The 12,221-nt window shown below is 31.1% G+C and overlaps 1 protein-coding gene and 1 long non-coding RNA gene across 8 annotated transcripts in view; one reads left to right on the top strand and one right to left on the bottom strand.

The window, feature by feature from the left end:
- LOC103577064 (protein split ends) overlaps positions 1-12,221 on the bottom strand; it is an 84,029-nt gene that overhangs the window by 18,068 nt on the left and 53,740 nt on the right. For 2 of the 4 annotated variants that reach the window (XM_008557558.3, XM_053740579.1), the window contains exons 2-5: positions 7,247-7,540; positions 1,573-2,033; positions 630-1,435; positions 47-519 (exon numbers count right to left, since the gene is read on the bottom strand). In XM_008557558.3, the coding sequence (XP_008555780.1) occupies positions 47-519; positions 630-1,435; positions 1,573-2,033; positions 7,247-7,540 (2,034 nt within the window). Of the gene's footprint in view, positions 1-46; positions 520-629; positions 1,436-1,572; positions 2,034-5,863; positions 7,219-7,246; positions 7,541-12,221 lie in introns of those variants that run through there. The other 2 variants (XM_008557559.3, XM_008557560.2) reach the window with 2 other exon arrangements.
- Positions 3,587-5,793, top strand: LOC103577063 (uncharacterized). 4 transcript variants are annotated; one of them, XR_008403965.1, is made up of 5 exons: positions 3,970-4,107; positions 4,397-4,945; positions 5,043-5,133; positions 5,185-5,296; positions 5,409-5,792. It is a non-coding gene; the product is annotated as an uncharacterized LOC103577063 (long non-coding RNA). The 4 variants fall into 4 exon arrangements; XR_549393.2 differs by having other exon boundaries at positions 4,397-4,539; positions 4,705-4,945; positions 5,043-5,296; positions 5,409-5,790; XR_008403966.1 differs by lacking the exon at positions 3,970-4,107 and adding an exon at positions 3,587-3,933 and having other exon boundaries at positions 5,043-5,296; positions 5,409-5,793.

Here is a 12,221-nt window from a genome sequence, read left to right as displayed (position 1 = left end):
TAATTGAGTTGTCTCAGTTGTTAATTGAGCAAAATGTAATACTCACGCAACATCAAATGTCGCCGCAGGTGAGGGTCGAGAATCCCATGGCTTCTCGCCTGTGACACCTTGCCGTTCAAGATGTTCATAAAATGTCTCTTGACACTCCCTCGAGGCAAAATCAACTTGCAGTCGACGTCCTCTGAGCGATGCGCCTCTCATCTCTTTTACCGCTGTTTGAGCACAATTTATTTGCTCAAAAAATACAAGCGCGTGGCCTCGTTCACGATCAACTACCACTTGATTTATAGGTCCAAATTGGTGGAATTGCATATTCAGGTACTTTTCCGAGACACACTCGCCAATACCATCAACCCAAACGCAAGTTGTCGGCATGGATTTACCAAACCCGAGTTTAATGCGATTCGAGCCAAGGTGTTCGCCGTCCATCGACCTCATTGCCTTAACGACACTACTGATGTCTGAGTACTGACAGAATGCATAACTCGACACAGCTCCTTGTTTCTTAATATCGATTTCCTGGAAATAAAAGTAAGAAAAAAAATCAATGTATCAGTGTCAATTGATTGAATATGCAAAGCAGAGAATAAATTTAATAACAATGTTTATTAATAAATAAATATACTCACGATTATCTCGCCAAATGGCTCGAAATGTTTTTTGAGTTCGGACGCCGTGACATCTTTCTCCAGATTACCAATAAATAGGGTACGGGTTGCTTTGGGATGATACTCATCCAACTCAGCCTCGTATGGCCTAAACTCGTTGTCCTCGACATCATAACCCTGATAAGGCGCGACTTCAATTTTACATCCGAAGAATAATTTGTCGTGTGATACTTCAAGAGCCTTTTCAACGTCTTCGGGTTTCTTGAAGCAAACAAGCGCATACCTGTCGCCTGCCGCACCAACAACCTTAACCCAAGTAACTTTCCCATGTTTTTTGTACTCATGAAAAAGTCCATCCTTGAGTGAGGTATCGCTACTTCGAGCGGGTAAATTTCTTACACATATCGCCAACGGCCTCCTGTCTTCCGAGACAGCAGCGTTACCAGTGCGATGAGGTGAACTGCCAGGTGAACTGCTGTCACCCGAGGTACTGCCAGCAGAGCTGTTACTTCGGCTACTGCTACTGCTACCAGAACGACTTGAGCCACTTGGTGAACTGCTACCGCTGCGTGATTTTCTTCTCTGTTTTTTGTGCTGTCTCATTGAACCGCTGTTGCCACCAACGCCACTGCCGCTGCTGCTGACTCCGCCACCGCTACCGACTCCAACTCCTCCACCACCGCAGCTACTGATGTTTCCAACCCCGACTCCGCTATTAACTCCACCACCTGACAGAAAAGCAGAGCGTGATGGTATGTCCCACGACGGCCTAATTGACGGCGGGCCAACTAGTTGTGTGGAGAGTGAGTTTATGTTCAGGTGTATGTCTAGCATTCAAGTCATTACATAGGTGTTTTAGTGAATATTGTAATTCAAATATCAGTAAATAAGGGCAAGTAGTTTTTGAGTTTAAAAAAAAATCTAAGGATGAGAGGAAAATAAATAAATAGTAAAATAATCTTACCTGATTCTTCTTGATAATTATCAGTGGTTGCAGGTGATGGCTGTGGTGGTCCAGTGCTATACCTCGTGGATCCAGACTCGTAACCAAGCCAAGAAGACATTGAGATAGCACCTCGATGGCGTTCTAGATGTGACGAGGGCGGCGGACCGGTGACGTACGAACTTGTACGTGGGTATAACCGTTCCCGCGCCCTGGGCGCCGTCACGTGGTATCCACCAGATGGGGTCGGTCTACTACGGGGTATGTAGCCACCCACTGGATCAACCGTCGACGGGTCGACCGAGTGCTCCACCCGGTTACCTCGTTCCCCCGTGTAGAAATTTCCGTGGGATACACGCGACTCGAAAGCCTCGCTAACTCTCTCGACTCCTCGCTCGCTGACACCGACGTTGACGGCGTTACCTGAGACTCCGCTGCCGACGACACTGACGCTGACGCTAGTTCCATGATCCTCGGAATTTCTGTGGTACATCAAAATATATTCGTTTTATTTTTAATTATTTTACGTCACTATTGTTATTATTATTTTACTTTGCCATTTACGTTCACTTGAAAATGTCTCAAGTAGTCTTTTGTCAGTATTGTAAGACACATTGTTTTATTTTATCAGTTACGGTAATAAGCTATACTTAACACACTCTATTGTTCATATGTGAATATTAACTATCAACATTAATGCGCAAAAATTTATTGCAATAAAGTCATAAGTACTTGATCTTACTTTCAAAAATTTTCACACAAAAACTTTACTGTAGTGTGAAAAATTATCGGTGTAAATTAGACACCTGTATAATTTTATTATGGTGTAATCTACTTTGACACCATTCCGTGTTATTCGTTAAAATTCTGATCAATGAGCAACAAATCAGCTGTCTAGTTTAAAAACACAGTAACTGATAAAAACGGAATTTTTGAAATATGAATTGAAGTGTTTACAAGACTTCACTGGAACTAAAAATACTAAAAAATAAATTTTTTTAAATTTTTCTCTTTGTTTTGAAATTCGGCAGCTGAAATTTTCATGATACTGAAGTTAGCCGATGTCTAATAATTTATTTTTTTAAAAACGATAAATTATAAAATAAAAAATATTTTTAAAAATTGCACTTATAGTTTTTCAAATTTTCTACATGTGCAATTTTTTTTTTTTTTTTTTTTGTTATTTATTTGTTGAAAAAAAAATTCAAAAATTTTATTTAGATATTAAATAGTATTTTGAAAATTTATATATTTTTATTATCATAAATTACACATTTACTTGATGTTGTAAAAACTGTCAATTCACACCTCCTAAATTTGGTGTAATTTTCACACAAAAATTTTACACTACACCGAATTCAAAAATTTTTTACAGTGTAACGATAAATTCATATGATCAATATCTTATTTTTTATTTTACCAACTGATAAAGTGATAGTGATATTTTTAATATCACAATAATAAGAAAAATAAATGAAATACCAGTAAATATATACGGCTTAGTTACATCACCCAGACACATAAGTAGAAGCCGTATTAGAGTAATAAGAGTGGTAACTAATTCAAATTAAAACCGCTTCATAGAAGTGATGAAACCTCGTCTAGGTCACGAAATTTAATACAATTAAATAATACATAAATATAAATATACTAAAGAATAAAAACTAAAACTAAGCAGAGTAGTGTGATGTAAAAATTAATTCACGATTATTTTTCTCATTCACATTCACATAAATATATATAAGCGTATGGCAAATAGCTTACATTTGTCGGGCAAAACCAATCAACTCGGTTAATTCGTCTTTGACTTTTTAAAATAATAATCATTTTAACTTTATTTTCACTTGAGGATACTTGTAAGTTACAGCACACATACGGTGATATATAGGTACAACAATACTGTGCTGCATCAAACGACAGAACATTGAGAGAACGAGGTACTGGTAACATGTCATCGGTTAGAATAAATAATACCGTCATTTGTTATGTTTTGACGGGATACACGAGTGTTACTGATTGCCAGGTGTATAAAAAATAAAATAATAAAAAAATAATAATAATAAATGGAAATTGTAATTATCATTTATATAAAAAGGGTTGCATACATGTGGATGTCAAGTTGTTAACCGATAAAAAAGAAATAATAATGATATTAAAAAAGAAGGGTATGATTGTATATTTGTATATATGTATATATATATGCATATATATTTATGTTATATTAGTACTGACAGACAAGTAATGTATGAAAACAGTCGATTCCAAGGCCACGCGATATGTCCAAGTTGACATGATGCGATAACACATTCACGTGTATGTTATATATAAATATATATATGTGAAATATATCATACATATAACGATGCACGTTTTTTCAGACAGGTATGTTATGTATGTCTTCGGATGATTTGACGAATGTACGTGTAATTTTGTCGACAGAGTCAATTCAAATGATGAAGCATTTTTTTTTTTGATACATTTAGTTTTTATAAAAATAATAATAGTGATAATGATAGTGTCTGAATAAATGTTAGAGGAAATTAGATATATAAAATTGTAAGCCATTAGATGAATTTATATAAATGCTAAAAAATTACATTAATAAATTAAAAGTTTTAAATTTAAAAAAAGTTTTATTTTAAAAATCTCTGGAGCGAGGCCAATATTTCAGTGTTTTTTTATTTGTATTTTAGTTTTTCTTACTTTTAAAACTCGCTAGACTTATCTCGCATTAACCATTGCGTTTCACTGGATTTTATTATTATATTTTTTATGATTTTTATTTTATATGACATATTATTTGTTGTTTATTATTTATAAATTTTACTGTTTTTTTTTTTAACAGTTGAGTCATACACAATTGAAGTAAACACTAAGCAGATAACAGCAGCAATTTACAAAGTTACTGCGACATCGTCAGCTCGATACATATATATTTATACATATATATATATGAATGGTATAAAAGAAAATTTAAACAACATCAAGGTTTTCATTTTTTTCTTTTCATCAAAATGTTTACCGTTGCTTTAAATTTTTACTAAACGATGTTAATTTCCTCTTACTTGTTTTTAAATATTTTCACATATTTTATATAAATATATATGTATATATTAAAAAAATATTTTATTATATTTACTGATATCAATCAAGGAATCACCAGATTCGTGCGCGCAGACATACTGACTCTCTATTAAATATTTAAAATGGCAACATCGCATCACGTTACATACAATTGTCATACTATCAAACAGTCGTCACCGTCACGGTCGCAAGTATTACACACTAAGAAAATTTATAATGTATAATAATGTAATGTAAGTGAAGACATGTATTACTTTGTCGTTCATGGAGTTGTGTGTGCATATATATGATTCTATCGGGGACAAAACACGTGACTATTTTTTATTGTTTTCTTCTGATAGTATTTTAAAAATTTATACAATTGATAAATTTAATACTGTTTTTTAATTTTTTAAAAATATCAACAGGGCGCACGTGTATCAAAAAGACGTCAGTGAAGTTATGAAAATTTTAGATGCAGACGTGGATAATTGACGTGGCAGCTAAGAGCAAATTCATGTAATATTAACTTATTTACTTATCAACTTTAATTTAATTATTTTATTTTAGGAATAGTCGAAATAAATCAATAAGAAAAGCAATGAATTATCATCAGGATATTTTGAATTAAAAATTTATCACTTAATCAGAGATTTTAATTGATATGATGATTAACTGTAAGGTAGGTTGAAGTATTAATATAAAGTATAAAATAAAATAAATATTTAATATTGATATATAAACTTCTTGTTAATCTTTATAAACAAATTACTTATTTCTTATCTTAATTACAGGAAATAAAACCTATTACCCATGCAAACATTTTTTTTTTTGAGGTAATACAGTACTTGTTATCAAAAAGTGACAAATGTTTTTAGTCTGTACTTTATCGGCTCTGTACTACCATTTTTTTACTTAATCATACCTACAATATATGTACAATTTTAATTAGTCAAAAAAAACTTATTGATTTATATATTTTATTAGACTAATCCACAAGTATGTATATAAATTTGAATATACTATCAGTAGACTTAATAATCAATTTTCTAACGTCAACTCTATATATAATTGTGATATTTTTTTATAATGTCAAAGTAAGTATTCAAAAATTATATATCAAACTACTATATATATTTAATATTTTATTTTCTAAAAGTGAATACTTGAGGTAAAAATTAAAAGCTGTTTTATAGGTTATAAATTATTGTATAATTAATAATAATTAATTGTATTTATAATTACTCACTTTTTATCATATATTAAATGATAATCTGCAAAATAATCAATAATATTTTTAAAACGTGGTTGAATATTAAATTCAAACCAATGTTTTTTTTCTTCCCAATCATCAGCACTCTTATTTATATCTAACGAATTATCATCCATGGATTTTAATTTATAACTACATAACAGCACTATTTCTCTTTGTAAATTAAATAGTATTATGTCCATATTATTATTACAATTATATATATAGATTTAAATACACGTAATATTTATAATAATCCACGTACATTTCACTATTTCAAACGATAACATTGTCTGTTTTTTTATCACTACGACATTTTTTTTAACGTGTCTTGTATGTATGCACGTACATATATATATGTATATATATGTGTATTTATGTATTTATTTCTGTCTACAGTAAATAGTTTAATAAAAAAAAATATATATATATTTAACAAAATAAAGTTTGTTGCCGAAGGCAAATTATACAGGCAGGAGAAGAAAAGTTAAACGGCTTCGCTTGACATCGACTATAGAGCAATTAAGATAATAATAGTAGTAGGGGAAGACGAAAAACAATATGGAAGCAATAACCAAACCTGTACATTATTATCGTATTAATTAAATTTAATTAAATATCATACAAACATATAAATTTATAAAAAAAAACTTTATCCAAATAAAGTATGTGTATATAAATTTATATAAATATGTTTATTCATAAGAAAGTGTTTGTCCAATATGTGGATGTTTAATTGTTTTTAAATTTTTAAATTTTAAAAATAACATTTTAATCGGTAATGACGTTAATTGTTAATACAAAATACATATATATGTATATATATAGAACGGTGTATTAAATATACGTAATAGAACGTATAATCCAGCTTCTGAGTGTTATATATATTTGAAGAAGAAAAAAATTTAATTCCGGACGTGTCGGAGCCTTGAGTCAGGTATTTCGATAACACTTAAGTCAACGGTAGATACGTACATACTGCTAAGACACGACGTGCGATCTAATTAATTCTCTCACTACGTTTACTTTATGACTCATCGTAATTTTTTAACAGCGTAAACACATACTCGGAACACCATCATCGACTAACGAGCTATGATGATTTAGCTTGTGGTTGTGATAGAAATATGTTATATTTTTTTAAAAATATATATTTGGTAATTTGAGAAAAAAAAATAAAATTCCATTGACTAATGAACAGTCGTAATGACACTGATAACAAATAATACCAGATATGTAATTGATAACTTATAAAAAAATTGGTATTTAATGAAATGAAAAGTGGAAATGAAATATTTAGTGATCAGGTGTAGGTGGATAAACATATATATGGTGTTTATCTTGTAGATATATGTGTATGTATGTGAGGTGGAAACTTACCCGTGTGTGGGAAACCTGTGCTGAATAAGTTGAGGTTCATAGTACTGGGTTGTAAGGGCTCGTTCGTCCAGGGTGTGCTCAGTCGCGTGAGCCTTCGCTGCGGATTTGATATCCATAAACGCCACCGTCGCTGAAGCACCCCCGCTGCTCGTCGAGCCACCGCCGGCACTTCCACTCCCGGAACCCGTTCCAGAGCCACCCTCACTTCCCTCGCCGAGTGAACCTGCGGAGCCTCCGTCCACGGGGCACTCCTCGCCCCGGGGCAACAACTTGACGCTCTGCACGCGTCCATACCTAATAACAAATTTAAATAAAATTTATTTTTTTAATATTTATTTCATATATAGATTGAAAAAGTCATTAACTTTTGTAAAATTTTAATTTTATTAAGTAGTAAATTAATTAAAATTAATTACATGTTTAAGTTGGAGAATTTTCTTGACAGAAGAAAATTTTAATTTATTTACACAGAAAAAAAAATTTTTCAGTTTTAAATGGAAACAAAAATTTTTACTTGACCCAAGAAATTTTTTCTTTACTCAAGAAAATTTTTTTTTTTATTTATAATCCAAAAAATTTCTTGGGTCAAGTAAAAATTTTCTTGAGGCGAGTAAAAATTTTTTGCACCAAGAAATCTTTTTTTTTTCTGTGTACTCCAAAAAAAAAAGAAGATTAAGAAATTTCAAACTGAGCTCAGATTTCTTCGATTAAGAAAATAATTTTGAATTGTCATAAAATTTTTCTGAGTATGTATAACTTTACCTACATGTTTAATTAGTTCTTATTCTTAATTATATTATTGTGATTTGCTTTGGGAAAATAAATTATACAGTTTAGCAGTCTTAGGTAATTACTCTACCTGTACCCCCCGCGAAATTTAAATTTTGCGCTCACTAATTGTACCATTAATTTATAGAAACGGGAATTATTTTTGCCAAGGGAATAATAATGCGCTCATAATAATATATTATTATTATTATATTAAATACGCTAGCAAATGAATTGTAAATAATAAATATATTCTTCTTGATGTTTTTTATTTATTGTTAAAACGCTGAAACGTCTAATTATTAATAATTGAAAAATTTAAATGGCATATTGTTGAGAAGATTAATTAAAAAAAAACGTATATATATAAACTATATATGAAAAAGTGAAGAAACGAAAGAAAGAAAATAAATATAGAGGGTTTCTTTGTAATATTCCATCGCGCGTCATAGAAATAGAACATTGGAGTCGAATGAATTTTCCCGAATGAAATATGACAAAGAGAGAAGGAGATAAAAAATGTAAAATAAAAAAAGAATAATAATAATGAAAATCCTTTTTCAACCCAGAACTTGGTTTTACACCAGCAGAGGAACCCAGGCTTTCCATAATACCGGACACGAGCCGGTGAAATTGAATCAAGTAAAAAAAAAAATACAAAAAGTTTAAATGAACGAAAAGAAATAAATGAGAGAATGAAGAAGAACGAGTAGTGAAAAGAGGTATTGAAAGAAAATGTAATATAATGAAAAATATATAAAAAAAAAAGTAAAATAAATTGAAAATAAAATGGACAGAGGACTGGGTCTGTACGAGATCTAAACTTTTGCTCCAGGATTCGCATTTACGCAGCAGATATAAAAGCCCTTTGCGATTTTTTTTTCTTTTTTCTTTTTACCGAGGCCGTGTAATGATATGACGACGGCAGTTTTGCTTTACTTCGATGGCCTGATATGAGGTACTCTAATGTAAAGAGAGAATGTCCTCTTTGCCTACATGCTGAAGTGAGATGTAGTTTATACGCGCGCGCACACCACACATACATTAATATATTACATATATATAATATAATGCTTCTTGAACAGAAAATAAAACGATGATGGTGATGATGATGATGATGATGATGATGGTTACTCGTATGTAGTATTGGAGGGGAACCATGAGTGGATTTTGTTGTGTGTTGGTGCAGAGCAATAGTACAGTACAGGGGAAAAAGGAGAATCGCACATAGCGGATACAGATGAGAAAAGTTGATGATGTTGCCACCACCAATGGTAGTGGTGAAGATTACAGCAGTTGTTGTACGTGTATCGCGAATAGTGGAGGTGGTTAATTAAACCTGGAGTGGTGGTCGGTATCATGAACAATTCAAATAGTAGTGGGAGAATTAGATCGCGTACGTGGACGCGCAGGCGCAGAGAAAACGCCCGTGCATCCAAGTTTACCAGGGAGTCACCCGTTTCTCTTCGCGCGAGTTACACGCACTATCGTTACCACCGTTTTTTTTTTTTAATTATCATTAAATTACCATATTGTTAATTTAATATCATTTCAATAAACGTTTTTCACATTTTTTATGTTTTATGTTATTATTTATAACGGTGTTGCATTGGAAGATTATTTTTATTGAGAACTGAGTGGTAATGCGGTTTAAATCGACCATCTGGAAGACGTTTTATGTAATTTTGGAGTAGGAATTATTAGATAACATTTTTTTTACAACAGTAATTATATTGGATTACTGTAGGATTCAACTGCCGCAGATATATAGAGATAATTAATATTTTTAAAAAAAATTGATTGGAATATTGACGATGGAGAGTAATGTAATAATAGTATAGGGCGGGGTCATCACGTCTATATCCCAGCGAGTAGAGGCTTCCTCGCGAATCAAGACGCTCTCAATTCTTGCCAGCGTGTAATGAATCCAATTAATTCCATCTATATTTGTCTCTCTCACTTCTCATCTCTATCTTTATTAAATATATATGTATATATATATATATATATATTCATTGGAGGCTGAGGCAATATAATTTAAAAACGTGATTTGATAATTCGTGATTATTTTACCTGTTACGAAATAAGAACCGTATGATGTATATTTAATAAATGTGAATTTAAAAATTTTAAAATTAATAAATATTTTAAAATAAATAATATTAGTTATTGTTACTGTTATTGTTGATGTACTTTTTTTAAAAAATTAAAATACATATTGGATTACATTATGATGGATCGAATATTGATTTTACCACAACTGCAGTTTTATTACATCGATAGAAGATTTTATAAATAAATAAAAAAAAAAAAAAGGTGAAGGAAAAAAGTGGCAGTTGAATAAAAATAGTCGTGGCACAAAAAGGCTTCGGCGTAGCTGCACAAAATGGCGGATATGATTACGCGATAAAATACATACACTAACATATATATATATATATATATGCGATTTATAGTGTGTTTTATAATGTTACCTCATTATAAACTTATTTAAATTATTTATTGTGTTTATAAAAGCAAATTTGAATTTAAATTTAAATTAATAAAAGTAACAGGAGCAATAAAAAAGATTTACGAGTCCTAAAATTAATGTAAAAAAAATGTGGGTTTTATTTAAAAATATATTTATAGTGTTATTGCTAACTTGAGAAATCCATTTTCTCTCCCTTTGCAAAAGCTTATTGTGGTTATCCAACCGCAAACACGGAACGAAATAGCCTTGAGTACATGTGTGGATTTTGATGGATGGTCTGATGTTTCTTGAGGGGAAATTATGTGAAGAAAAAAAATTAGTAGATCTAGATCTGGAGGAAATGAAACAAGCAATGAGTACATATATACAATATATATATATATATATATAATGTAGAGTACAGTAGTACAATGAAGAAATCCAACCACACACCGTGATTTAAACTCTTAGCTGACGCATATCCGCAATCTTCGCTATAAGAAAACCTACGAGTAATCACCTCTAGGCTTCAATTGTATTTTTTTCTATGTACAATAGACACTAGCTCTGTATATATGTATTATGTATTATGTATTATGTACATGTATATGTATATAAATATATTTATATATATAAGCCGTGAACGCCCTTTGGAATTGCCACCGCAACTCACGCACGCGTCGGTTGAATCTCTCTTAGCTAGTGCTGCTCTGGTACTCTTTAGATAGAGCTTTAGACATTGGAGCACTTGGGTATGGTAGGGTATATAGAGTATGTAGTGTGTACGGGTAATGCAACATTTGCGGAGTAGTGAGAGAACAAGCAATTGGAGTAGGGAGTTTAAGGGGAGTTTAAATTGCGCGCGCATTTTGCGGAGAAGGACAAGAAATTGAGGATGAGTTTCGTCTACTACACTGTGCAATTTGCACACAACAATCTATTTATGTACATATACGCACACACAATGCTTGCAGTACGGTGTACATGATGGTGTAAGTTGGATAAAATGGAGAAGGAATTAAATACAACGATAGATATATGAGTAATATAAAGAATAAATTAGTGCCACGGTGGCTGATTGGCAAGAGAATTCTCAACCACATACTATTCATCTCTTTTACACATATGCACATACGTGTATTATATTTAATGGTTTAATTTATGAGTATGTATATGTTATATTGAGAATTATTGACAATAAAAATTTATAGATATAAATTTTAAATAAGAAAATTCAAGTGGAAATTAAGGGAGAGACTATACAGAAAAAAGTTTTATTGCTGCAAAAAATTTTACTCGCCTCCAGAAAATTTTTGAATTATTAATTGAAAATGAAAATTTTTTTGTAAGAAATTTTCTTTGGACTAAAGAAAATTCATGATTCTGAAGTTGAGACGATTAATAATTTTGGAATATTGTTTTTTCAACAAATCAATTACAAAAAAGAAAAAATTTAAAAATGCACATGTAGAAAATTTAAAAAACTACAAGTGCATTTTTTCAAAATATTTTTTTTTATATAATTAATCGTTTTTGAAAAATTAAAAAAATTATCAGAAGACTAACTTCAGTATCATGAAAAATTTTTTTTGTGAAAAAAAATCTTTTTTTTTATACTTCTGTGTCGGATGTAGTGAAGTATATAGAGGATAAGAGAGTAGACAGAGTTAAATTGTAACACAGAAAGTTTTGTAAGTTGAGCACAAATATATACGTTGTTTAAAGTGCTTTCAAACTGTTCTAACTTTATACGAT

Source organism: Microplitis demolitor, chromosome 7, assembly GCF_026212275.2.
Source record: "Microplitis demolitor isolate Queensland-Clemson2020A chromosome 7, iyMicDemo2.1a, whole genome shotgun sequence".
NCBI lineage: Eukaryota > Metazoa > Arthropoda > Insecta > Hymenoptera > Braconidae > Microplitis > Microplitis demolitor.
The sequence above is the reverse complement of the archived record's forward strand: the minus strand, read 5'-3'. Positions and strand labels throughout refer to the sequence as shown.